At 52.4% G+C, this 27,066-nt stretch overlaps 3 protein-coding genes across 3 annotated transcripts; 2 read left to right on the top strand and 1 right to left on the bottom strand.

Moving 5' to 3' along the window:
* Positions 1–3,234: 3,234 nt before the first annotated feature.
* LOC125759907 (uncharacterized) lies at positions 3,235–4,140 on the top strand (the record flags this gene model as incomplete). Its single annotated transcript, XM_049419361.1, has 1 exon — positions 3,235–4,140. A coding segment is annotated over one exon (906 nt), but the record flags the coding sequence as incomplete, so codon positions are not given.
* Positions 4,141–8,475: 4,335 nt separating this feature from the next.
* Positions 8,476–9,233, top strand: LOC125759906 (uncharacterized). Its single transcript, XM_049419360.1, has one exon. The coding sequence runs from the start codon at positions 8,493–8,495 to the stop codon at positions 9,231–9,233; it is 741 nt and encodes a 246-aa protein (XP_049275317.1). The 5' UTR covers positions 8,476–8,492.
* Positions 9,234–11,551: 2,318 nt separating this feature from the next.
* On the bottom strand, positions 11,552–23,610 carry LOC119404622 (transcription factor RFX4-like). Its single transcript, XM_037671191.2, is given in 5 exon segments — positions 11,552–12,093; positions 12,154–12,257; positions 22,755–23,293; positions 23,350–23,473; positions 23,534–23,610. Coding segments are annotated over 5 exon segments (1,386 nt in total).
* Positions 23,611–27,066: the final 3,456 nt, after the last annotated feature.

The following is a 27,066-nucleotide window of genomic DNA, read 5'->3' as shown; positions in this document are numbered from 1 at the left end:
CCCTCTAGCCTGGCCGTTAATTCTCACAGGGCGTGCGGGAAACGTCGACAGGCGCGCGAGAGAGAGGCAGCGTAGGAGAGGAGAGGGGGAGGGGACGCGCATGCGCTTGCCCTCATCGCGGCGCTGCGCAGGAGAGAATTTCGGCGTATCGAGCCCGCATTTCAGAGGAGCCAACCGAGGCAAGCGCTGGACTGAACGCGCGCGGCGCTCTGCCATTTGAAGGAGAGGAGACTAGAGGAGGAGAGTAGCGTATGCGCCGTGAGAGCAGAAGCGAGAACTCAGGAGAAGCGCAAGCAGGTGCTGGTAGAGAAGTGGAGAGTAACGCGCAGCTGTTGGAGAGAGGGAAGGAGGAGAGTCGCGCATGCGTAGTGTGAGCGCGGACTACATCGCTGCGTGCGGATGACCACGCCGCGTTATGTACTCCCGAGCAAGAGATACTTCGCATCTAAAAAAGCAACTGTTACTTCTAGACAAAATGTTTCTACTTCACTTCGAGCCCATTGAAGTTTTTCTTTCTCACCTGAAGTTTTACAGAAACTAAGTAGTAAAACCTCATAATTCGAACTCAGTTATTTCAATATCCCGCTTAATTCGAAGGGTTTCTGTGGTCCCGTATTTTGCAATGTAAATCTGAGTGGATATTTTGAAGCGGCGGTCAGCGCCAACCAGGTTAATTCGAAAACTTTGGGTGCCATGAGCCAATTCCCGATCCCGTTTTCGCCGCAACTCCGCGGAAGCGACGGCCATTAGGAGCCACAGGGCAATGCAGTGTAGCGATATTAATGAGTGACAGTTGAAGCAACCCAGCCTCGCTGGTGCTAGCGCAAAAAAAAGTAATAAAGAAAAAAAGTCACAGTTTCGCCGCAACGGCGAAGCAATGAATGCGATAGCAACAAAACGAACGAACAGGTACACACAGGACGAGCGCGAACTAAACGTCGCAGTTGTTACTTATTTCTGTTGGAACAGCGCGCTCCTTTCGCAAACGCGGCCGCTGCAGCGAGCGAAGTGACCTTCGTACGCTCTGTGACTTCAGCGCGGACATCGCGGGGAAATCACAAGACATACAACCCCCCGCTCTACCCCGCGCCCGCCCCCCTTCTTTCCTTGAGATAAGCGCACGAAGGCGACCACGCCCTGTAGGGCAAAGAGCATCGGCGTTCGCAGGAGCGAGCCCAGCGCGCTCCTCGCGCCATCTCGCTGGTAATGAAGAAACGCTTATAAGCGCCTGCCGTCTCCGAGTCCGGCCAGCGGTAAAGGGCTTTGTCCCAGTGACTTTGAATTAACGAGGTTTTACTATATTCGCAAGTGTTCAAGTCCCTAACGGCCTGTCCTAGCAACTAGCTATGGCATGCACTCGTGATGTGCCCTTTGTAGGAGTTGAAATCCCTAGGTGAAGCTGTGTTAGCATGTGCTAATATAAAGGCCGTAAATATATTACTGCATAATTGATCTTTCCTCCGGCTATGATTGTCTCTACTGGCCTTCTTTATTTTATGCAGCCATTGTCTCTACTTGCCTTCTTTATTTCATGCAGCCTTGCTCTGGCTGTGTTTCTTGTGGCAGCCCTCGCCATAGCAGAATACTGTTCTATTATTTCTGCCAACAGTAACTGCTTTCTTTGTGGGGATTGAGGCTTGCCCGTCGCCATTGCGCTGGTTTTCGCCTATTGCTGCCATCCCCACGTCCGATCATGCCGTTCCTCTCCTCCGCCGTCTTACGGCGCTGGGCGAGCGGGGAGTGACGTTAACCTCCTCTCTCCCGGCGCCGGACCTCGGCGGGGGGCGCTGCGCTCGGGTTTCGTGTCCCGCGAGACGTTTCGCGCAGCGAGGGGGAGACCCTCTCTGGACCTCGTAGGGTAAGCACGCATTTCCTCTCCCGTCCGTCGGCTCCTCTTTTGGGCTCGCTCGGACGGAACTCGCTAACGGTGCCTTGCGCCAGCGGCGAGCGCTTACCTTACGTTGTCCTTTTCCGAACGCTAGGCTGAAGAGCGGTGCGGTGCATTCGCGCGTGGTCGTTCTACGCCGAAACCGTACTTATCGAAGCCAACGCGAGCGGAGTTTGCCCTCACTCGAGCGATCGGGCCCTGTGGTCACAGATCGTAAGAGTACGCAGCATAGTCGCGAGAGACCCGTTTTCTCTCAGCGGCGTGTCGCCGTGAGCCCGTTGCCCGCGGAGACGTGCTAGCGGCACCATTTGTGTTGTATTTTCGCCCGTGGCGTGGTGAAGCCTGTTTGCTTCTCCCGCCGCCTTTGGGAGCGGGCGTTGTACGGCGTTTTGTGGTGTTGCCGCAGGCAATAAACTGTTGCGGATCTCGAGAGCAGTACTGTGTACTTGCCGCGTTGCGCTCGGCGCCTTTGCGCTCGAACGTACGTGTGCAGTGGCGCGCTAGTTCACGCGAGGCGACGGCAAACGCGGCCCTGTGGCTCGCTAAGTCCGAACCCACGCTAGTGGCCGTACTCCTGTGAAGTACGTGCACACTACACTGGCGCCCAACGCGGTATCAAAAGCTCATTAAGCTTTTGACTGCTCTTAGCGAGTCAGTACGCCTGTGCGTCTCGGGCTCGCCGCAACATGTCTGCTTCGCGGGATTTTTGTCCGTTGACTTTTCTGGCGGATGCCGCGTTGCAGGAGAATGAGGCCAGTGCCTTACGTGTCGCAACCCCCTGTGGGGACGACACAAAGCGCCTGCCAGCTCCCTTTGGAGATGGAGCATCGTTGCGGACTGGGCCCTTTGCCCTACCCGAACGGTGTGCTCAGGCACCTTCGACTGCTGCAGTACCCCTCGAAATGCGTGGCAGTTCGACGGCACAGCGCTTTCAGTCGGTTCCCTGTGGAATTGATGGGGCGCAGGCTCTGGCCCGTGCCGACTTTTGCCCGCCGTCAGCCGTGCAACCGACAGTTCGACCGCACGCTGAGCAGGCGCCTGTATTGTCGACGGTAGCCGCCCCAAGTGGCAATTATGTTCGACAGCAGGCAAATCCCGCTAGGAGCCTCTTTTGCTCTGGGAATGGCGCGCAGGGCAGTTGTCCTTTTGAAACCGCTCCACTGATCGAGCTGGGAGACTGTTCACCTTCGCTCGACCGCGCCGCTAACGCACCAACGGCTTCCTGTGAAGCAGGTGCGACTCAGACGCTGCTGCAAAACGCCGTCGAGATGATCCAAGCGCTCTCGGGAGCTGTCCAAACGCTTTCGGCCGTTCCGAAACGCACCCACCCCGCTGTTATGTTGCCTGTGCCAACATACAGCGGATACGGGGATTTGCTCAGCGCCCGAGACTACCTTGACTCTCTGTCACGTTATCAGAGAGCAATGGGCTTGGACGATCAGGAGGTGCTCGGGCGCGTTGTCCCGGCTGCACTGACTGATACGGCGGCGAGGTGGTATCGGCTTGCCGGCTACCGCGCAGCAACCCTCGAGGAGTTCCGCGCGGCCTTTCTGCGCGAATTCCTACCCGCTGACTACGAGAGTAGGATGCGGCGAGAGCTCGAGCTCCGTACACAAGCTCCTGATGAGTCGCTTCAGGAATACGTACGCGCGATGGACGACCTTTTCTCTATCGCTGAGCCCCGAGCCTCGAACGAGGAACGCGTCGAACGGGTGATTCGGCAGGCACATCCGACCTTTTCGGCGTACCTGCGCGGCGGTCGCTTCCGCGATTTGGAGGAGCTGGCCGCCGAGGCAAAGCGCATTCAAGGCGACCTTCTCGCCGCGCGCGCCTATCGCCCGCCGCCGCCAGCCAGCGATGCCCTTGAGCCGCGCTGCGCCTGGCGAGGGGCTGTGCCCCAACAAAAGTCACAGGGCGCTGCCTTTGCGGCTGCCAGTGGCTGTGCATGGGAGTTGAGCGCTCGCGCTCTTGACCCCTACACGCACGCAAGGCGGGCAGCCTGTGCTGCACCACCCGAAACCCACGCGAAGGGACGCCATCCGACCCAACGCAATGTGGGTGACGCTCGTCGTGACGTATCCTTTGATAACGTGGCGAGCCGATCACAGCAGCTCGAGGCTGCTCCGTCTCGTGAAAGAGATCGAGATGGAGTGCGCTGTTTTCGCTGCCGTGAAAGAGGGCACGTAGCAAGGGAATGCACCGGATCTAGGCCTCCTGTGAGGCAGGGAAACGGAACTGCGGGTCGTTCGTGAAAGCACGGGCGGCCGAACCTTTGCTTCTACCCTCTGCGTACAGGGCAAGCTGTCTTGCTGGTGCGCACGCGCCGTTCATTCCGGTCATTATTGCCGGCCGTGAATTTTCGGCGTTGCTGGACACGGGCGCTAGCGCTTCGCTGTTTGGCGAACAGGTATTGTCCCACTTGCAGAAGCATTCGGTGCGCTTGCGGGACTGCCGAACGACATTCACTCTTGCAACAGGCGTGGCCCATTCGGCTGGCGCCGCAAGGTTGACTGTCAGATGGGGAGATCGAATGAGACGCGCGCGTTTTGTTCATCTCCCAGGGCTCAATGTTCCTGTGATTCTCGGTCGGGACTTTCTTTTGAAGACCGGGATCGTTGTGGACATTGCGAATGGCGGCTATCGTGATGGGCCCTTTTCCCAACTCAAGCCGTTCATCAGCCCGCCGGCGCTTACTGTTGCCTTTGCCGCAGAAGCGTCGGAACCGTGCCACGCGGAGAGTTCGGGGTCATACCCCTGCTCAACGCATTCCTCCTCTCACAGTCCCCTTTGGGAACGAGAGGGACGGCACGAACCGTGTCGCGCGCAAACTTCGGGGTCATACTCCGGCAGTACGCGCTCGTCGGCTCGAAACCCCCTTTTGGATCGACCGACACGACACGAAGAGGCACCACATCCTTTGATCGCCTGTGCGACTCATTTGGATGATACACAGAAGGCTCGTCTGTCGGCACTTTTACGCCAATACGATGAGCTCTTCACTGATCAACCGGGCTGTACCGATTTTGTTAGCCACGTGATCGAAACTGGCGACGCGCTTCCTTTGAAGTGTAACCCCAGGCCCGTCAGTCTCGCCAAAAGGCAGATTATCGACGGCTTGCTAGACGACATGCTTTCGGCAGGCATTATTCGCCGTTCGTCTAGCTCCTGGGCGTCTCCAATTGTGTTGGTGCCTAAGAAAGACGGCAGTCATCGCCTGTGCGTCGACTATCGCCGTCTAAACGGGGTGACTCGTAAGGATGCCTATCCGCTCCCTACGATAAACTCCATCGTAGGAAACCTGGGCGAGGCACGGTACTTTACCACGCTTGACGCCTCGAAAGGTTACCTACAGGTCCGGATGGGTAAGCGTGACCAGTGCAAAACTGCTTTCACGTCCCACAGAGGGTTGTTCGAGTTTACTCGGATGCCCTTTGGTCTTTGCAATGCTCCTGCGACGTTTCAAAGACTCATGGACCGCGTCCTCGGGGAAGCAAAGTGGTCTTACTGCTTGTGCTACCTCGATGACATCGTGATTTATTCACGAACCTTCGAAGAGCACTTGGCCCATGTTGCCGATGTGCTCGAGAGGGTGCGGGCTGCCGGGATGACGTTAAATCCTGCGAAAGCCCAATTAGCGCAGACCCGTATTCAGTTACTCGGGTTTACGCTGGGCGAAGGCTCCATTGAGCCGGATCGGGAGAAACTTCGAGCAATCCTCGATTTCCCCGTGCCCAAGGACGTACGTGGCCTTCGCCGCTTTGTGGGAATGGTTAACTTTTATCGTTCCTTCATACCGTCCTGTGCCCGACTGCAGGCGCCCTTGACCAAGCTCTTGGGTAAGTCTGCTGTTTGGCAATGGGGACCTGAGCAGCAAGAGGCGTTTTGCCGACTGTCTAGCGCCATTGCGGAGACAGCGCAGCTCAGACTCCCCGACCTGACCAGACCGTTCGTTGTACAGACTGATGCGAGCGATCTGGGATTAGGAGCCGTTCTCCTACAGGAATACGATGGCGTGTTGCAGCCGTTGGCCTTTGCCAGCCGCTCCTTGGTACCCGCGGAGAAAAATTATTCCGTTACCGAAAAGGAGTGCCTCGCCATCGTGTTTGCACTGCGGAAATTTGACGTCTACCTTGATGGGACGAAATTCGTGGTGCAAACGGATCACAGTGCGCTCAGCTGGCTGATGCGGCTCCGTGAGCCTGCGGGCAGGCTGGCGCGCTGGGCTCTCCTGATACAGCACTATAATTTTGCAGTGCAGTATCGAAAGGGGAGCACCAACGTGGTAGCTGACGCGCTATCTCGTGCCCCATTGTCTGCCGAGAACCTTGATTCCGGTGCGACAGCCGATAGCGGTGCCTTTGCACAAGCAAGCGGTGGGGGCGAAACAGCGGCTTCGCCGCCGTTCGGCGAAAGGGGCGAGTCCGCCGCATTCGGACGAACCCTGGCTGCTATCCAGGCAAACAGCGCACCGCGAAGCCGGCCAGCGGGTGAGCTCTCCAAAGGCCACGATGCCGAGAGCGAACCCGTGACGCCGACGCAAGCGGCGGTTGCTGTGGTCCTGAGTGGGCGCGATACCAGGTTCCCCTTTGGGAGAATGGGAATCGCTTTCAGCAGAGAAGAGCTACTGAAGGCTCAGCAAAGTGATCCGTTTTGTCGCGAAATGTGCGACGGTCTCAGGGAGACGGAGCGCCGTTACGCTGCTTGCCCTGCAGCGGGCGCGGATAGGGGGCTGGAACCAGCGTGTGTCGCTGAGTCCCCGGCGGATTCATATTTGCTGGACCATGACGGGCTCCTGCTGAAATATATAGCCACCGACGACGAGTCTATCGATCCGTTTAAGGTGGTTATGCCCAAAAGTCTGAGAGTCGCCCTGTTGCGATCCTCTCACGACGAACCCATGGCCGGTCACCTGAGTGGCTCCAAAGTTTTCGCAAAACTGAGCAAGACGGTGACCTGGCCCGGCATGAAGCGTGACGTTTATCGCTATTGCCGTTCCTGCCACGTCTGTCAAACGGTGAAGTCTAGGGGTGGCAAGCCACCTGGTCTGATGAAACCGATTGTCAGTGAGCGTCCGTGGCAAGTGGCCACCTGCGATCTAATGGGACCTTTTCCCAGAAGTAAGCAGGGGTTCATTCACCTCATGGTAGTCGTGGATCACTTTTCGAAGTGGGTGGAATTGTTCCCTCTTCGGAAGGTGACAGCGAGGGCGGTGCTCGAGAAGCTGCAGGAAGTGTTTTGCCGGTTCGGCTTTCCGGAAAGGCTCATCACTGACAACGCTTCGTATTTCACCGCTCGAGTGTTTGGTGTCACGTGCCGTTCCCTTGGAATTGATCACTGCACCACTTCACCCTACCATCCCCAGTCCAATTTGACGGAGCGCGTCAATCGTACGCTCAAACCAATGTTGGCGGCCTTTGCCGAAAGTCAAAGGGACTGGGCAGACCATTTGAGCGAGCTCGCGTTCGCCATTCGAACATCCGAGAGTCGCTCAACTGGTTTCTCGCCCGCCTTCTTAAATTTTGGAAGGGAGTTGGCAAATCCGGTGACCAGTGTCATTCAATGCCAGCTCGGGGACGAGGAGAAGCAGGCAGACTGTTCTGCTTACGCATCACAGCTTCGGGACCGGCTTTGTCGAGCTTTCTGTAAAGCAAGGCAAAGTTTGGCGTCGTCCAGGGCTCAGCAGAAGGCCCAATATGACCGCAGGCATCGCGACCTAGCATTTGAGGTGGGCGATCTTGTCCTGAAGCGCAACCACGCCCTTAGCGACGCGAGTAAGGGGTTCTCAGCCTCGCTCGCTCCTAAGTGGCTTGGTCCGTACCGAGTGGAGAAAGCTTGGACTCCACTCGCGTACTTGCTGAAAGATCCCATTTCGGGAAAACTCAGCCGTGCCCATATCGCAGACCTGAAAGCCTTTGCATCACGGTCTGACGAGCTTGCGCCAGTGCCCTGTGGTACTTCGCGCAAGCAACGGGGCACACCCGGTGCGGCGGACCGCTTTCGGACCACGCATCGGTATAATCTGAGGAAGCGGTCACCTTTGTGATTTCGCGCCGGACGGCGGACTCTGTTTTCCGCAACCGAAGGCCCTCAGTTACTTTCTAGCCTCAGTATGCTAGCTTCTTTGCGGCCAGTGCTCGCAAAGAAGTTGGCCCGCCCAGGTTGCTGCTAGTGTTTTTTTTCTGTTTTATTTGAATACTCATGTGTATTTAATACGTTTTTCGATTGTGGTTGCCGCATATTGACTGTCATTTTGCTCTCTTTACTTTCTTTCCGTGTTTTATATTATTGTGCCTGCGGAAGGATTCGTGAATAGCGGTGCTTTGCGGGGTAGAGGAACGAAGGACGCTTTGCGCCTTCCCACGCGAGCGCGCGCGGTCGGCGACATGACACCGTGAAAAGTGAGGCGCAGTGGCCTTGGACGGCGAACTCAGGCCGCGCTTGGTGAAAGCGCTGCTATGTGCAGTGACGTGTGTGTGCGCTCTGTGCTGTGATTGGTGCATCATCGTCCGAGAGCCCGGTGTGGTGGGGGCCTGCAGCGAGAGTGCAACGCCTTAGTTGTGAATCCACGGAGCTGGCTATACGTCGTGATTGAGCGGGCCCGGTCATGTCAGGATCAGGCGTCTCCGCAGACACACGGCCGCCTGCTCGCCGGCGGGACACAAAAAAAGCCCCGAAGCAGCCAAGCCGGCAGCCCGAGCCTGCAGCCCCGAAGCAGCCAAGCCGGCAGCCCGGGCCTGCAGCCCCGAAGCAGCCAAGCCGGCAGCCCGAGCCTGCAGCACCGAAGCAACCAAGCCGGCGGCCTGAGCCCGCGGCGCCAACACCGCCGCGCACAAAGCCAGAGCAGCGAAGTGTGGCCACCTGGACACACCAGGACGACCAGGAGATACCAAGGTATTTCGTGAGCGATCTGCCGTGGAAGGCGCAGCGACGAGTGCGGCGGGAAATGCCGCTCGAGCGCGTCCCGTGGCCGTTTCGCGGCCGTACGATCACGGAGGCCGACGTGCGGTCGCAGGGCGCTCGGCTCCCGGACCCTCCTGGGCTACAGGCTTGCGCCCTCTGTGGTGTCACTGTGTACTTCAAGTGCCACTATCAGGGGGCCCTGCACGCGGCCAAGACCAAGGCGGCGCGGGACGGCAGACGTCAGCAGACACCGACCCTGACCGCGCCGCCCCCGGAGCTTCCCGACCGGGACCTCGCGGCCTTGTGTATAGAAAGGATGGTGACAAGTCCGAACTTTGCGGCCCTCGTCGGTACCGCTCCGCCAGCGGCTGCTGCGAGCGCACCGTCCGCGGACGACGGTGTCAACGACCTGCTGGTGGACTTTAGTGACGAGAACTTTATTTGATTGATGTTTATGCTTTTCATTTTTCCCTTTTTTTCTTTCCTTCTCCTTTTTTTTTCTTTTCCGTTTACCTTTTTTTTTTCCCCTCTTCAAATATAAAGTTCCATTGCTTCCGTGTATCCTTGAAAGTGTTTTTTTTTCCTTTCCCTTTGACAGCAGCGACTGGGCTGGATGAGGTTAGTGGTTGCTCATAGCAGTGTTATTTTAACTGCATGGGTGACCGCCGGCTGCCTTGGCAGACCGGTAAAGGGCAAATTTAGGAGAGGGGGATGTGGGGATTGAGGCTTGCCCGTCGCCATTGCGCTGGTTTTCGCCTATTTCTGCCATCCCCACGTCCGATCATGCCGTTCCTCTCCTCCGCCGTCTTACGGCGCTGGGCGAGCGGGGAGTGACGTTAACCTCCTCTCTCCCGGCGCCGGACCTCGACGGGGGGCGCTGCGCTCGGGTTTCGTGTCCCGCGAGACGTTTCGCGCAGCGAGGGGGAGACCCTCTCTGGACCTCGTAGGGTAAGCACGCATTTCCTCTCCCGTCTGTTTTCTGTGAAAACGACCTCTCAAGGGATGCGAGCTTACCCACAGTACACGTGGGTAAGCTCGCCAGCGTAGGGTAGCAAACCGGACGCGCGTCTGGTTAACCTCCCTGCCTTTCCTTCATTTCCTTCCTCCTCCTCCTCCTCCTCCTCCTCTCCCGTCCGTCGGCTCCTCTTTTGGGCTCGCTCGGACGGAACTCGCTAACGGTGCCTTGCGCCAGCGGCGAGCGCTTACCTTACGTTGTCCTTTTCCGAACGCTAGGCTGAAGAGCGGTGCGGTGCATTCGCGCGTGGTCGTACTACGCCGAAACCGTACTTATCGAAGCCAACGCGAGCGGAGTTTGCCCTCACTCGAGCGATCGGGCCCTGTGGTCACAGATCGTAAGAGTACGCAGCATAGTCGCGAGAGACCCGTTTTCTCTCAGCGGCGTGTCGCCGTGAGCCCGTTGCCCGCGGAGACGTGCTAGCGGCACCATTTGTGTTGTATTTTCACCCGTGGCGTGGTGAAGCCTGTTTGCTTCTCCCGCCGCCTTTGGGAGCGGGCGTTGTACGGCGTTTTGTGGTGTTGCCGCAGGCAATAAACTGTTGCGGATCTCGAGAGCAGTACTGTGTACTTGCCGCGTTGCGCTCGGCGCCTTTGCGCTCGAACGTACGTGTGCAGTGGCGCGCTAGTTCACGCGAGGCGACGGCAAACGCGGCCCTGTGGCTCGCTAAGTCCGAACCCACGCTAGTGGCCGTACTCCTGTGAAGTACGTGCACACTACATCTTCCATAGTCACAAGCTGACTCGGAATGTTGGCTGACCAACACGGCATGTATGCCGTCCACTTATTTCACCCATCACAACAACGTCTAGGAGGTATCGTATTCTGGGAGTAAGGAGGTGAACCCATGACTGCAGTCCCTATTGGTGGCCAATTCCTCTTTTACACTCCCTCTCATCTGTGTCCTTGTGATTCCTTTCCACCTTATCGGGCCGGCTTTTCCTTTCTCTATTTTATTGCGATAGCAATTATATGGACAGTCTCGGCTGGATTTTGCCGTCGCCGTCATTCACCCTATATGTATAAGTATATATACATATATATATATATATATATATATATATATATATCAAAGTCCCAAATAGAAAGAATTCAGAAAAATGCTTCCGAAGCGCGGAATCGAACCAGCGACCTATCGTTCCGCAGCGCGTGGCGCTAACCACTACGCCACGAAACGCAGATCCTCCACGTAACTAACGGCGAGCGTTATATACACACCCTTTACCGATGGCAGGACTCAGAGACGGCAGGCGCTTGTAAGCGTTTCTTCATTACCAGCGAGATGGCGCGAGGATCCTTCCGCTGTCTGCTCGCGCGGTTTTCTCGTGCTGAGAGGAAGAGGGATGTTTCAAGCTTTCACCGTGATGTCCGCGCTCATGTTACGGAGCGTACGGAAGTCACTCGAGCTCAGGGGACGCCGCTAAACGAACAAACAGAAGATGAGCGCGAACCATCAAGTGTCACAGCTCGACACTTGAAGCATGCTGGTTTCCTTCGCTGCTTCGTCCGCCTTTGCAACAGGAGCGCTGTTCAAACTGAGTATCCATTGGCGAGCCTCACTTCGTATAGCATTAGTTTCTTGCTATCGCATTCATTGCTTCGCCCTTGCGGAGAAACTGTGACTTTTTTTTTGTGTTTGGATAAAGGGAGGTGTTCATATGAAAACTTTGGACAGGGTTTGAAGCCCCCAACTTGAAGGGTTTCAAAAAGTATGTTCGCATGTTGAGGAAGTTTTCTCGTCAGTGTTGTCATGTTCTGGACAACACTGTCAAATTTAGAGAGGCAAGCCCTCTGGGCCAATACCAGGCATCTGGCGGGGCGTCGTTGGCGACGTTGTCGAGCAGCTGCCGTAGCAGGGCGTCGCCGAGCAGGCGCTCGAGCAGCACCCGCGTCCACTCGTCGAGCAGTGCGCGCAGCGGCCGCAAAGCGGGCAGCTGCCGCTCGGCCTCGGCTCCTGCCGCGCACCACACGGCGAGGAAGTGGCGCGCCATGGGCCCCGCGGCGCACGCAGCGCTGGCGGCACTGGGCGACGCCACACTGCGTTCCACCAGGGCCTCGAGCCAGCCGAACAGCGCCTGCTCGTCCGAGCCCAGCAGCGCGCAGAGCTCGTGCGCACGCGCGTACACGAAGCGGGCCGAAGGCGTGCCCGGCCGGGGACTGCGTGCAGCCGCCTCGGTGCTCACGGCGGCCAGGTCGAGCAGGGCGCAGTCGGGAACCACGGCGCGCCACGCGGGCCACAGCTTGGCCAGTGACAGGCGGCGCCCGAGTGCCTGCGACAGCCGGCGGCACACTGCCGTCGGCACCGCATTTACACACCGCTCCTTGCACATAAGCGCGCCCGAATGCTTACTGTGCAGCTTGATGGCGCGAAGAGGTGCCGGGAATCCCGCCAGCGCAGCATCCAGCCATGGCTCCAGCTGCTCCGATAGGAGACGTGCGGCCCGGCACACGTTGCTGCGTCAAAAAGAACAATGCGCGTTAGGCACATGTTTACGTCGTTTACGACGGGCCAGAAATGTTTTCCGGCCCCTTTATGTATATTTTTCGTGCGTTTGTGTGTGTGCGCATATACATAGAAAATGTAAAGATTTCGAGGGGGGGGGGGGTTTGAACCGCCCAAACCAACCCACTGCCCTTTCCCGCGTTGTCCATACTTGTTTATTTTCTGCTTTCTCAACTGAAAGGCACCCGTTTGAGCGTCGGTGTGCCTCGTCCGTCGTAAGGTCGCTGCAGACTGGCGCCGCGGAAAGAGAAGCTGGTCGCGGCCTGTGAAGTGCGCAACGCAAAGCAACGACGAAAGAGTGCGGCTGCGGTGTGCATCACTGTCGGAAGGACTAGTATTAGGATAAACTTTCTTAAACTGCGCGAGAAGACGAAGAAACAAGTAAGAAAACATCGCAATGAACCAGCTAGCCTGCCAGAACGTGTTACTATATTACAAGCGGCAGAAACGTGTTTGACTTTGTTCGTGGCCAAGCCGTCTCGTTTCTCCGTGCCATCTTCATTTCAGCGCTTATAAAGACGAATACATTGAGAGACGACCGGACAAGTGCAGATGACCGTTACGTCATCGCTTTCGTGAGCCTACACGAGCGTCTTGGCATGGCCTCCGAGATTGCGCGCCGGCGGGTTTCTCTCTGGCCGTCCCAATCACCGCGCTACCCGGCAAAAAATGTACGGCGCCTCGCGCGCCCGGCTACCGCGAGAGGGCGTGTTTAATGAGGATTCCGGAGGATTGTTCTCACTTAGACGATAACCTGTTTGTTCTCACTCAGTGTATAGAAATATCTAAAATAGAAAATAGGCCCTTGTACGTGGCTTTTCTAGACATCACTGGGGCATACGACAACGTTAATCAGGAAATTTTGTGTAATATATTGAAAGGAATGGGCATAGGCGACGACTGTATACAGCTTTTGAGGGAGATCATAGGCGTATATACGGGGGGGGGGGGGGGGGGCAAGGGGGGCGCTATCCCCCCCACTGAGAAATGTTGGGGGGGGCGGAGCCCAACCCCTTTCGACAGTGGTTATTGACGGCTGCAGACTGGGAAACTAACAAGTCGGGCAAAGTTTTACTTGAACGCACCAATACCGTGATTTTGTAATAAAATTTGCCCTACGATTTCGCTATAACGACTGTCCTTCGTGTGTCATGACCACGCGCTGTAGGCTACCTGCGGTGCGGGCTGCCCATTCCACGCTTGTGCGTCTTGCGCTTGAACATTGCAGAGGAGGCTATCGCCCAGCAGGGGCTCCGTAACATTACAGCAATCTGTCATGATTTTATTTTGTTCTGCCTGGCCTGAAATTTAAGCAATCCGTGACGCAAATATGGGCGGGAACCAGTAAACGTTTTATAGCCCAATCAAACGCTCTTCCTTTTCAGGGAATTCAGTTTCTTCCTTTGGAAACGAATAGCATCGCCACTGCTCCATATTCAAGCTGCTGTGAGTTGATGAGTGTGCAGAAGTGTCCAGTATTTTAGTTGTGCCTTGCCAGGACAGCTAAAATAGATTCCCACTTTAGTCTCCGATTAGCCTGTTTCATTTGGCTTATCATATGGTCGCCTGCAGCAATCGTGGCGGCTTTTAACAAGGCAGTGGACTCGAGCACGTTCAGAAGCCCAGCTTTCAAGTTTGCCCCGTTACTTGTTCTACCTCACCAGGGAGATGATCAGCGTCCACGGTTTTCTGGACTAGGCTGCCTGCCTGCAAAGGATTGTGTCTTCTCCTAATAATCTTTATTTCTCTCCCTACCTCTTTGTCAGTAGCGATGAGTTCACAACGAGTAGTACACGAGCAAAAACAGCTCAACATCGTTATACTACAAATGAAAGTATCTATTATAGACATATGAATCCATCTCGCCCGCCGCTATAAGCAGCCCCTGCCAATGTGATTGGCTGGCAGCCTTCTTAAATTACGTTCAGAAAGAGACACTGTCAGGCTATTCCGAAAAAAAAAAAGAGTTATTGTTCAGCTCAGTAATGTGCTGCTTATTGTGCACACTTCATTTTAACGCCGCGAGTTTTTGCAGACTTGTGATGTCACGTAACAAGGAGGCAGTTTTATGGCCATTCAAAATTTTTGATGAATAGCGAAGAACGAATGACAAACAATACGGTGTATTGAAAATACTTCATTATTATTATTATTTTACGCAGTCATGCGTACGTGGTAATTACGTGGTGGATCGCTTACGCATCATTTTGTTGCGTCGTTTTACGAGCAGGTGCTGTGAGCATGACCCAGAAAATTTCGACCAATCATTAACAGCTAACGACCTATACGGAAGGAAGCAATGCGGGGTAGTTTAACGTTATAATCGCCCACAGTTTTTCAAGGAAAATTTGAGCTTATACACAGTTTACGTAGGCTATTTACTTGGAGGAACCGGAGGGGAGGAGTAAAGGGCCACTTCACTGCTTCTCCGTCCGCCGCCCACCCAAGCTGAGAAAAGCAGGAGAGCAAGAAACGACACCCAGTATATAAATTCGTAGTCATTTATAATCTTATAACTATACACAACCAGCTCAATGTTGTTTGCTTAAGTATTAATCGACTGAACTTGGTCTTCTTCTTGAGAAAGATTTTATATTAGAGGGCTCTAACAGTAAAGAAATTGGCACTCTGCTTATCCTGAAGACTTCTGCGAAGTACCTTGCTTTGTCAGGCACATGTATTGTCTAATAAGTGAGAATTTAAGGTACTAGAGTCATAGCAAGTTCTTCATACTCATCGTATCCAAAATGCCAAACTAAGACTTGGAAGTTTTGCTTATGCAAAGCTCAGATGATGAGGTTAAGTTTGGGTGTACTTTTTCAACTTCACGGTAATATTTCCAAAATGTTAACACTGCTGTGTTGTCGCGGTATAGGGCGGCCCTGCCTGCACAATCTATTTATGCAGATTCTTCCTTGATTTGAAACAGTTTTGAAAAGCAAGTCATCTGATCAGCTCTATGAAGTATATATATATATATATATATATATATATATATATATATATATATATGTTGTCACGTAGCCAAGTACGATGCCGGGTTCTTTCAGAAAAAAGAGTTTATTAGAGCGAATTTGTGCTCCGCAACAGATTCAAAGCAAGAACGTGGGCGGCAAAGAAGAGCCGACCAAACGACGTGCGTGTAGGCGACCGTCGCCCCTAAAAGGGATACCGCGGCGTTATTCTTTCCGCACCATCGGATTACCCGATAACTCTAGTGTGGTGGCGACAGGGCGAAATGCTCTCCCCTATCAAAATGAGACAGCTAGCGCGACAAAAATAAGAGAAAGAAGGAAACATGCGCTTTGCTTCGAACGTAGATAAGACGATCGGGCGCGGCCAGACGCTGGCCACAAAACAGCTACGAGAACAAACGACGAGGCATAGTTCGTGGCTATATATATATATATATATATATATATATATATACGTAGATTATGAAGAGTCTGTCTTCGGTTGCCGTAAAATAATTAGGAAAAAGGTATACGCTTCTAAAAAACTGTTTATTTGTCGACGTTTCGATCGGAGACCGATCTCGGTGCTGCGAAGTTGCGACGATGACAGGGTGCTGCGCTCCCCACTTCACGAACCAATATTTTTGCGACTGGAGTAGGCGATAACAAACAGGATATGTATTACTTTTCGCCCACTGTCAACGGCTGGCTAGCCATTGACAAAAAACGCCAGGCCTGCGCTGAAACCGCAGCACAGTCACAGCGAAAGGTGGAAGAGCGGCGTTTCTAGAGCCCGTTGTAAGCTCTCTTGGGGCTAATACAAGTACACTAGCAAGGTACCCACTACGCCATAAATAACAGTTTTTGTGAAGTTGGGAAGCACCGACTAAGCCGTTATCCGTCATTCTGCGGAGAAGCGAGGCACCAGCTGTAAGGCATTATGTGCACTTTGTTGAAGCGACGACTGATGGAGATGAAAAATTATGGCTCAGCCCTTTGTAATGGGTGGGAAGCTTCAAACGGCCCACCAGTTACGCACTTTGCATTGGGTGACGCCCGGTCGTTATTCCCTCTCCCGTCATGCTGTATAACATACGTTGACGTGGGAGGGAGAGAGAGGGGGGGGGGCGAAGAACTTTACTGAGACCCCGAGGAAGTGGACCATGCGCTTATGGGCTTCCTTGGCAACCAATACAAGTGCACTTGCGAGGAACCCACTACGCGATAAATCATTGTAATTTTTTAGAACTAGGGAAGCAGGCACTATGCCATTTTTCTTCATTCGTCGGAGAGCTGTGGTACCTGCTGAACGAATGTAAGGCATTATGCGCACTTTGTTGATGCTGTGCCTGATGACGATGAAGAATTATGGCGGAGCCCTTTGTAATGGGTTGGAAGCATTCAACAACCTACTCGCTGAGCAATTCGCATTGTGTGACGCCTGGTTACAGAATTCGCGTTGTGGGACACTTGGTTGTTATATTACTCTTCTACCACGCTATATTGCATATGTTAATGTGGTTCCTTCCCGACATGAAGCCTGTATAGGACCTTCTTGCAAAGCAGTTTCAAGCACCGGCATGGCTCAGAGGTTGAATACTGGGCTCCCATGCAGAAGGGCCAGGTTCGAACCTCGTTCCATCCTGGAATTTTTCTTATTTCGTTTTTTTTTATTTCGAGCGATAGTGGTTACGGACACCGGTGGCGGCGGCGGACAACTACGGCGCCAAAAATGGCCGCTGAAATGATCTCATAACAGCTTTCGCTGTAAAATCGAACGGGACAGAACAATAAAATTGTGCGCCAGTGAATGTATGAATATTAACCTTACAGGTCTATCAAAACAGAATAGTTCAGTCCGAGCACTGTGCGGCATTAAAGTTCGAAGCCTTAGCGAGTGTTTACTTTATGCCACAGCTACGTAGATATGCATTAATTGCTTGCGTTATTTGTAAAACACAAAGTGCTAATTCTAGCACTTGTTTTCTCGAGCCACCTACTTAATCTTTTAAAGCGCTGCTTCAAAAACTACGTGTAAAGCTGTATTCACACGACGGACGAAATCGCGATTCGAGCCTGCGGATTGCGTGCTACGTCACCAGTGCTGGGCGCTATCGAAGATACATGTATAGATACTACCTTAGATACTCCTTGGGTATCTTGTATCTGTATCGCGATACGTCTCGCATTACGTGTATCGGTATCTGTATTTCCGATACATTGAAGAATGTATCGTGTATCTTAAGATACAAGATACTGCGATCGCGCAGCTACCGTGCGAAACAATAAACGTTGGCCGAACTCCGCTTCTCAAGCTCATACTGCTGCCACCAGAATTAAACTAAAGGCGGTGACATTATTTTATCCTTCCGCCAGAGCTTTACAGCGAGGATAAGCGATGAGCACTGAGCGCCCCTTAACGCACCATTTCGTATCACGTTACGTCACGTTACTTTTTATTCCAATTACCCCGGACCCAGAGCTGCTCTTGTATATATATATATATATATATATATATATATATATATATATATATATATATATATATATATATATATATATGTATATATACATATATATATATATCAGAAACTCTATTTCGGAATGTGCGTCCAGATTTCGGTCATTTTGGAGGTCAGTATCGATATGTTGCTCGTGACGTCAAATATCCTTCAGAAAGGAGCCATATGGGAAAGGCCGTTTTTCAAATGGCAACATTGGCTGACATTTTGCTGCTCCAACCTGGGTCTCCCTTTCCGGAGGTGCATTGAGGTACGGGGGCGGAGTCACTTTTCTTTTTGTTGTTGTTCGTTTCCTGACGTCACTTCCGTTTTTTCTTTTTTTTTTGCGTGGAGCGGCTGTATATTTTCTGAAGTCATTATTTTTGTTTTTTTTTTGCGCGGGTAGGAGGGACATGCTGCAGAGCATGGACCCGACTAACCCGACAGCGCCGACAGGCTGACACGATGTTCTCTGCTGACACGGGCACATTTGATCGCTGCATCAAGGTCGGCTGCATGGTTTAATCGTGATTTGGCTAACCTCAGAGCCAAACTCGATCCGTGTCGGCCCTGATTAAAGCAAGCTTGACGGCTCGCAGAAGTTCGAGCCATCGTGGTGACCGCTGTTATGACGGTGGATACGCAGGTCGTTGAAGGCGCACGTAATATTTCCAAGGTTATTGTCGTGATCGACTTGAACATAAGCCTCCTGTGTTTCCGAAGAATCTGACCTGGAAACTGGACTCGCGTGAGCGCTGGCCAGACGTCAGCTGAGTTCAATACCGAACTGGATACGCTGGCTGTCGATCGCGATCAAAAGTGTCCGTGCGACACCGGTATTATGGCACGGTGTGAAAGCAAGCTCGACGGCACGCAGAAGTTCGAGCCATCGTGGTGTCGGCTATTATGACAGTGTCAGTGATACCTTTCTCTATGGTGATACAATGATACACGGTTTGTTGCTTTTGTTCCTGCAACATTGCTCGATTTATTATTCGTGCGCCTGCGACGCGCGAGTAAAGATTGGATACGACATACGGCCAGCCCACGGGCCACCAAGTAGCTGTTTGGTACTGGAACGACGGCCAACGTAATAATCCAGGATGCGGTCGACATTGGACGCGTCCTCATTAAAGTATTAACATATTTAAATGCTCCACTCACCCAGCCAACTCGTTCAGCAGTTTTAATTCCAGAGTTCGTTACTGAACTCAGCCGATGTCTGGCTGGTGTGGCCAGCGCTCAAGCGAGTCCAGTTTCCAGGTCAGATTCTTCGGGAACACAGGAGGCTTATGTTCAAGTCGATCACGACAATAACCTTGGAAATATTACGTGCGCCTCCCTCCAACCTCGTTCGCTATCCCGGCCCCTGCATGGGCTATAGAGTATACACATTCCGTGACTGCGGATAGCCGAGGCGAGTTTGAGACTCCATGGTATACATCGCAATTAGCTTGACCCATTCCTTCCAGCCCTTTTATATGCATCTTACTTTTAGCAGGGTCATCGCACCGGCGCTACACAGGGTGGTCTGGATGAAGATAGCGGACTCGTTAGCCATAACGAGGCAGGCGTCGAAAGAGCTCCGACGGGGAACGCCACGCTCGCTCACGGAACGAGCGTACAGGAAGCTTCGCCGGTAATACGTCTGTGACTGTCGCGAAAATTTTAATTAATGAGATGTAATTACTTAATTATAATAAATTATGTAACTCGACAAGCACTCATATCTAATTACCAAAGCGTCGATGAAGCATATGTTCTAGCCACCCTAACCAGAGCCCTATCGGTGGAGGGGAGATACGGTTTTGTGTGTCACCGATGCAGACGTCTTTTAGACGGCGGTACGAATGCATGGTGTGCTGTCCAACAGCCACCCGGTTTTATGGCTGCGAGTCAGCCCTTTCAGTATGCGTATACTTGATCGCCCTCAGAGACATGCGATAATCCTGCGCAGCGGCAGTGACTGACTCCTATAGAACCCAGCTCTCGGTGTCCGGCGGTTTTCGTCGCCAGGAATGGTGGGTATAGTGCTTCACCATGTCGTCTGCTCAGAGTATTCGTGGCGCTTGTGCAAAAACGTCTATGACCCCAGCTGCCAGCAGAAATTCCTCGATAGAGAGATAATAAAGCGAGAGAAAGGCAGGGAAGAAGTCACAAATATCGCTCCGAAATATCTGCACCGCAGTCATAGCATTATTCATGACCCACCTAGCACGGGTGCCTTCACAGCCTCGATAGCAGGGAACAAACTGCCAGGCTGGTACTCGTGTTGTCCGCACGTTGGGTTTATAAACAGCAAAGTGTCTCAGGCTGCCCGTACTTCGCAAGCTACTTTTGGGACCACGAAGCACACCCGACTACTTCCATAAATGTGTGCAGATCTAAATACCTTCTAGGCGCATAGCATACACGGGCAAAAGTAAAGTACTTTACAGTTGGCACCTCTTGTTACCCTGAAGGATCATTTGCAGTAAGAAGTTGAGCCGACGACACCGCACTGGTTCTTTTTGAGAGTGTGGCTAGAGTTCAAATCGAATTACTGTTAAAAAAGTAACATTCCTGACACAGGGGCAATACCGAGGTAACACACACAAAAAAATACCTACCTAGATTTCCTTCTTCAGACAGTGGAAAGAGGGAATTCAGTCCTCGTTTCTGCGCTGCTGCACGGCAGTCAATGGGCGACTTCGTTGCTTGGGCGGGGTGTTTTGCGGGGTCACGCATATTTATAACAACACCAGAGGCATTTATGGCCGCACTGATGAGTTGTGCCCGCTGTACCCGAAAGAACAGCCTTTACGATCGAAAAGCGGGATCTGCTTTGCCGGGAGGGAGACACTCCTTTGTCGTGTGTCAATGCGCATGAACGCCTTTCTGGAAGGTGTACCTTCACCTAAAGGTCTTTAGCGTGTCCGCGTGGCTCGCGCAATGCAATGACCACAGGGCTCATTTGACTGTCGTCCACATCGGCCGCATTCGGCAGGCGGAAAAGTCTGAGCTCGCCCTCAGGCGTCTCATCCGGGCATCTCATTCAATGCTAGGGTCCCCAAATATAAAGAGGAAAAATGGTTAGACGCGGCCGTGGCCCTGCCAGTCATGCACGGTCAAGGAGGTTACAAAAAATACTGGAGTGGAAATTATGTCCCGAAAGCGAAGCCAGACATCCGCGAATGTGCACGATAAAACGTTAGCATTTACAACGAAGAAAAAGTAGCAGTTTCCTCACTATATCAGTTTGATACGTGTTTCGGACAGATATTGCCTCTTTGCGTTTCCTTAAGAAGCCTTCAAGTCTTGGCAGATTTTATTATAGATCGCGGCCCGTATTCACAAAAACGTCTTACGATGTAGAGTTTTTCGTAAGAGAATATTTCAGGCAACCTTAGGCTGACCAACGGGGACACGCGCTTATAACGAAGGAGAAGCTTTGTGAATTATTAATATCTATTCGAATGTTTCATCGCAAGCGGTGGTCTCTTAATTTATAATTAACCTAGTATTTACGTTAGCAGAACGAAATAATTTTATCTTTGCATCACACGAGAGGGCTGTGTTTTTTGTGGCTGAGGCTCGCTGCTTTGTTTTTTACATTTGCTGTTAAGAAGTTGCGAGATATCCCAGCATTCTTTTGTAAAGCTCCTGGAGGGAGGAGACGCGCTCGCTTCTGGCCCAGGGCCTAATTTTACTGCTTCCGCTCGCTAGGCTGTTCTGGCGCTGTTTTCGAATTTCGAGAACAGGGTGCCTACGCCGCGCGTTTGCCTTATTTTGTGTAAAGGCTCCCATTCAGAGGGTATTACATAAGGGATTATATATTTCAAATAAGAAAAAGAATTAAGCCAGTTCCAGTGTGAGTAAATTGAGGAGCTGGCAAGCAAGCGCCACCAACGCAGTCTCCTTTTTATTTTTTTCCTTCCTTTATCTTTCCTTACCTCTTTGTGTATTGCCCTCCCTCCTCCTAACCCTCTCGTTCCCATTCCATGCTATGCTATATACTGCACATGGTTATGCTATATGCTTCTTTGTCCTCTCACTCCTCCTCTCTTCCCATCCCCTTGGAGCTGCTTGGTAATTATACATGCCCGCTTTCTGTGGCGCTGGTCACGTGAACCGGCGGAACGAAAAACTTAAACTGCTGCGCAGTTAAAATAAGGGGTGGAGATTCTCATGTTACACTGATGATGATTGGCGAGACGTTCCTGTCATATGTAGGGAGGCCGTTCCAGTCTGAAGCTATACTCTAACAAGTGACGAAGCAGAAATCCAGCGGCCGTGGTGAGTGACCGGTGCGGTGTGTGATGTTATGCGGTGCCTGACTGGGAGTAAAACTGTGAGTAGGCCGTATTGAGATTTCAGACGTCTCACGTAATATGAGTAATGAACGAATAGGGTTGCCCAATGCAGGGATGAGATAGGCATGGAGCGGGCTCCAGATGGTAGATGCATATTTTGATTTGAGTTATGCGTGAACAGTTGGCGAGTATTATGCTCAATAAGTAAGCAGGATAAGAGCAACGCTTGACTTTAATCAGCCTAGAGAACAAGCTGGCTTCAATTCCGAGAAGGCCTGGTACTTTTTCCTTGCAATTATTTTTGATAACTACATATAAAAGGTGACCTTCGTAACGTTGGAGCTAAATACTTCCGACCGCTGTTTCTGCGTCACGTCAACTGCAGCGCCGGTATTTCCAGCGGCGGAGTGCCACGATGCGAAACCTCTCACGTGCGCGGCTGCAGGGGCCCCTGAACATAACGACGTGAAATCGCTGCTGTTAAGAGCACAAAAACCGGTACGGACCAATCGAGGAGCATGCACCGCCGTTTGTGCTGCTGCTTTTTAGCCGTTTGTCTATGGTGCTTAGAATGCATTCCCAGTGGAAGGTTTCTTCCTGCGTGTGTTACAATATTCCCACCGTCATACCTAATTGGCTCCGTCAGCTAAGGAACCAACCGACCGGTAGTGATTTTTCGTGCACCTGACATCGTGACCCACCTGTCGTGCGGGGGCGGTGGATAGGCGGGAATCAGCGCATCGGCCACGGCGCCGTACAGCAGGCCGTCGCAGATGCCCACCAAGTTGGCCAGGGCGTTCGAGGCCAGAAGGGGCGCCAGGTGAGCGGGAACGCGACGCCAGAAGTGTGCCACGCACTGCAGCATGCCGGGGGGCTCCTGCGCGCACTCGTCGAGCAGCCGCTGACAGTGTCCCCGGTACATGGCCACGAAGCCGGCCAGCTGGTCGGCATCGGCGCCCGCCGGCAGCATCAGCTCGCGCACCCTCGGAAACTCGGGCAGCAGCAGCCGGCTGGGCGGGCACTGCGGCGGCTGGCGCCGGTGACCGGCGTCGGCCCTGCGAACGCGGCGGCCGCTCAGCGCTGCGCCACCGCGGAGCCGGCGGCCCACTCACCCCTTGGCGTACGGAGGCTCGAAGTAGAGCGAGCCGACGCGCACCGCGATGCCGTAGTAGTGGTAGCGCGACTGGCCCCGGGTGCCCAGGCGCCTCGTGGTCAGCTGCGGGAACTGCTGCCGGATGATCTGCGCCAATAAAGCCGCGTTTCGCGCGCTGCCGCCATCGGCGCTGAAGCACGTGCCTTTCCGAAGCTGGCTGCGTTCACTGGCTGCATGGAGTTGCGAGCGCAGAAGTCCACGTAGTGCAGGTACAGCGTGTTCCTGGGGATGCACACGCCCTCGGCCACCTCGTAGTTCTGCTGTAGCCTGCGACAGCACAGCAGCTGCGTGAGCCCAAGGGCCCTGGGGGCCCCGCGCTGACCCTACCAGAGCAGCGTGGCGGGTGTCGAGTGGGGACGCAGCCATCCCCACTCGCACTTGACCGGCCTCGCGTCCTCCTGCATTCTCGTGTGCCATCCCGACGCCGCGCTCCGCGTGCACTGGCTCAGGCCACGCCCACCGAAGAAGCCCGGTCCCGCCTTCCTCCGGCATCGCCCCGCCTACGTCATAACTGGAATGTCTGAATGAAACCGGGGCTTTGCATGCGGGGACTTGATCAAGTGGTTGTTGAATGTATACGATTGGAAGCGCCTTCGAAATACCGATTCGGTTACAGTTCAGCGGGCTTCACTTTCGTTCCGGTTCAGCTCTGGCTGGGGCAAATTATAACAGCTGACACCAGTTGCTGTTCAACATACATTGTGGCTCGGTTCACTTGCGTGCCATCGCTAAATATTAAATTACGCGAGTAAAAAACTCGTCCTGTAGGTGTTTCATTCGGTTTTCTTACCTACGCCAATTTCCACGCGGCGAGTTAGAGGCATAATTGCTGTGTTTCTAAACTCCACAGGCGCAATGTTTACTTTCGTTTCCCTGTAAAGTTTGCACCGCGGATGGCCAAATGTAGTCAGGAGAAGTCACAAATTATGCGCTGGAGGCGCTCACTCGAAACTGAAATGTGAATATACATACATATATATATATATATATATATATATATATATATATATATATATATATATATATATGCAACAAAATTAAAGGTTTCAAAATAGGCTGCCCCTGCTTGGCTTCCACTCAGATTTCCGGGCATAGAAGGTGTCACAGTAGGTCTCCTCCGGAATGTCATTTAAAGTCTTGGTGCAAGTCTCTTTGACTTTGTCAACTGTCCCGAAATGATGTCCTTTCATGGAAGTTTTCAAGCGCGGAAACAAAAGGAAGTCTGGAGGAGCCATGTCAGGACTGCAGGGCAGCCGGTGAAACCTTGGCACTTTTGAATCGACAAGGAAGCGGGTGAAGACGAAGGCGGTGTGGACCGGCGCGTTGTCATCGGTGATGCTCGTTGACGGCCGTCCAGATTTATATATATATATATATATATATATATATATATACAAGCAAACTTAATGTGTTTTTATTTTGCGTTATCCAGCAACGCGTCTTTCTTAGGCCTCTCTAGCGGCGGCGAGGAAACCACTGTCAACCGTTTGTCGGCGTAACGCGTTTACAGAGCAAGTAGCATCTCAAGGTGGCTGGTCTGGTTTTCCTATTGATGTTTATGTACAGCTCTCAAGCATGGAAAGCCTTTAGAGCCAATCTTCATTGAGACTTCACGTGCGTTCATTTGCCGTTTCTCTTTCCCGTGTTCCTGATTGGAAAGTTCGCGCGCATGCACCATCATTATTTCCTGTTCTCGTCACCTATGCGTTATGGCCAAACTGATTGTTGCCCAAAAGTATATGCACACGGAAGGATTCATACATTCCGCGAGTCGTCCTGTTTGCGATAAACAAGTCAAAGCATATGCGTTAAGATACTTGCGCGTCAGAAACAGTTACTGTAGTCAAACCGTGTTGTGGCGCTAAGCGAAACACAGTCCACGAGGGGAGAAATTCGCCCTTGTTGGTAAGGCATGAATAAGCGATATTTAGCGCAAAGTAACTCGAGAAGGGAGGACACAGTGTTGTGTCCTCCGTCCTCGTGTTACATTGCGCTAAATATCGCTTCATAAAACACAGTCGAGTGGCTCAGAATCTGCTGCTCTGCACGTTTAAAAGGTAAACACCTTCGTCGTAAATCTGTCCGGCTGGGTAAAACCGTATATAGTAAAATACAACTCGGCAGCCAGGATTTGTGCAAAAAGCCGGGTCCTAAGGTGCTTCCCAAGAGACATCGTTTGCCCTTCATTGAATCCATTCGTGGATCATCTCGTCTTGTGACTTTAGGCTGAGTGATTCCAAGCAGTGGCGTACGTCTGTGGGAGAATACTTGACTGCCACGCAGAATACACGTATTCGGTTCCGGCTCGAACAGATGACATTTTGCTCTTCAGCAACGATGGCGACGAATTGCGAGAAATGGTTGCAACCGACAAAGTACTAAAGTAGGGCTAAAAGTGGATATGCTGAAGCTGCAGGGGTAATGCTCAATAACCCGGCGAAAGAAGAACAGTTCAACATTAGCAACCAGCCATTCGAATCTGTTCAAGAGTATATGTATGTTTAGATAAAGAGCCTACTCATAAAAAATCACAGCATATCCACGGAGTGAATGATGATGAGTGGGCGAAGCTGCGGAGGTTCATCGGTAAACCGTGAATCTTCCGTGAATTCTGCCCAGTACTTCATCACCGACGTGAGATCGGGCGCGTTTATACTAAAGGTTCGATGAGTTATGACGACTTGCAGCTCACTTTAAGCTCACTTTAATTTTACATGTACGCTGTGAATTTTCATTGTTTAGAAAACCATTGCTTTAGAAAACATCTGGCGTCTTTTCGTTAAGCAGCTGGCGTCTTTTCGTTTTGCTTTAGAAACATCTGGCGTTCTTTCGTTTTGCTTTTAGAAAACATCTGGCGTCTTTCGTTGGTTTATTTCATCAATCAATGGCGTTTTGAACAAAATTTTTATTGTTTAATCACGCACAGGAGAAATCTCACCAGGCACTACCTTGGAGGTAAACAATGGCTGCTAATGGGAATGAGAGACAGAAGAAGTCGGCTTTTAGCTAACACTTACACTTCTACTTCTACTAACGTTTCCTACTGGAACATGCCAATGGCTGCTAATGGGGAATGAGAGACAGAAGAAGTCGGCTTTTAGTTAACGCGCACGCTGCGAATTTTTTATTGTTCAACAACGCACAGGAAAAATCTCCCACCGGCACCACCTTGGAGGTCAAGATCTGGTACTAGCGTTACGACTGGTTTCGCACTACGACTACGACAACTACGAGGGACGAACGGGTGCGGCCTTAAGGAGCTTCGCCCCTAAAAAATGAAGTTCACCGAAGATCAAATATGGGCGGGAGCACATACGGGAGGCCTTCCGTAGTCTTGATAGGCAATTTACCGCTGTCTGTGATGCTTGGCCTACGTACTTCCTATTATGGCATGTGTACTCACTATTACAGGAAGATGCATAGGCCATAGATTCGACAAATTTGTCAAATGCTCAGAGGGCGTTGTGTATGGCATTTGCCTCTACTAATAGGAAGTACATAGGCCAGACCGGGAGGTGCATTAATGAGAGACTCGAAAAGCGTAATTACGCTGTTGACGCACCATTTGGCTTCTCACTGCGCAGAATGTAAGTGCACGGCGATATGCTTCATGACACAAAAGTTTTGGCGCGCTCTTTCGATCAGACAGAGAGGGAAATCACCGAAGCGTTTCGTATGCACATCAGCGAAGGGTGCACTCTCTCGATCGCCCTCTCTCTCTCTCAAAAAGAAATTAACTTTTTGAAGGCAACCACGTTACCGCATACATAACTCATGACACGTGTCACTGGCACTGCTTGACAGGCTGATATGCTTACTTTTTTGTGTACCATTCTAAATGCGAAGGATTTCTTTGCGAA

The sequence above is a fragment of the Rhipicephalus sanguineus genome, chromosome 9 (assembly GCF_013339695.2).
Source record: "Rhipicephalus sanguineus isolate Rsan-2018 chromosome 9, BIME_Rsan_1.4, whole genome shotgun sequence".
Taxonomy (NCBI): domain Eukaryota; kingdom Metazoa; phylum Arthropoda; class Arachnida; order Ixodida; family Ixodidae; genus Rhipicephalus; species Rhipicephalus sanguineus.
This window is presented reverse-complemented; position numbering and strand designations above follow the sequence as displayed.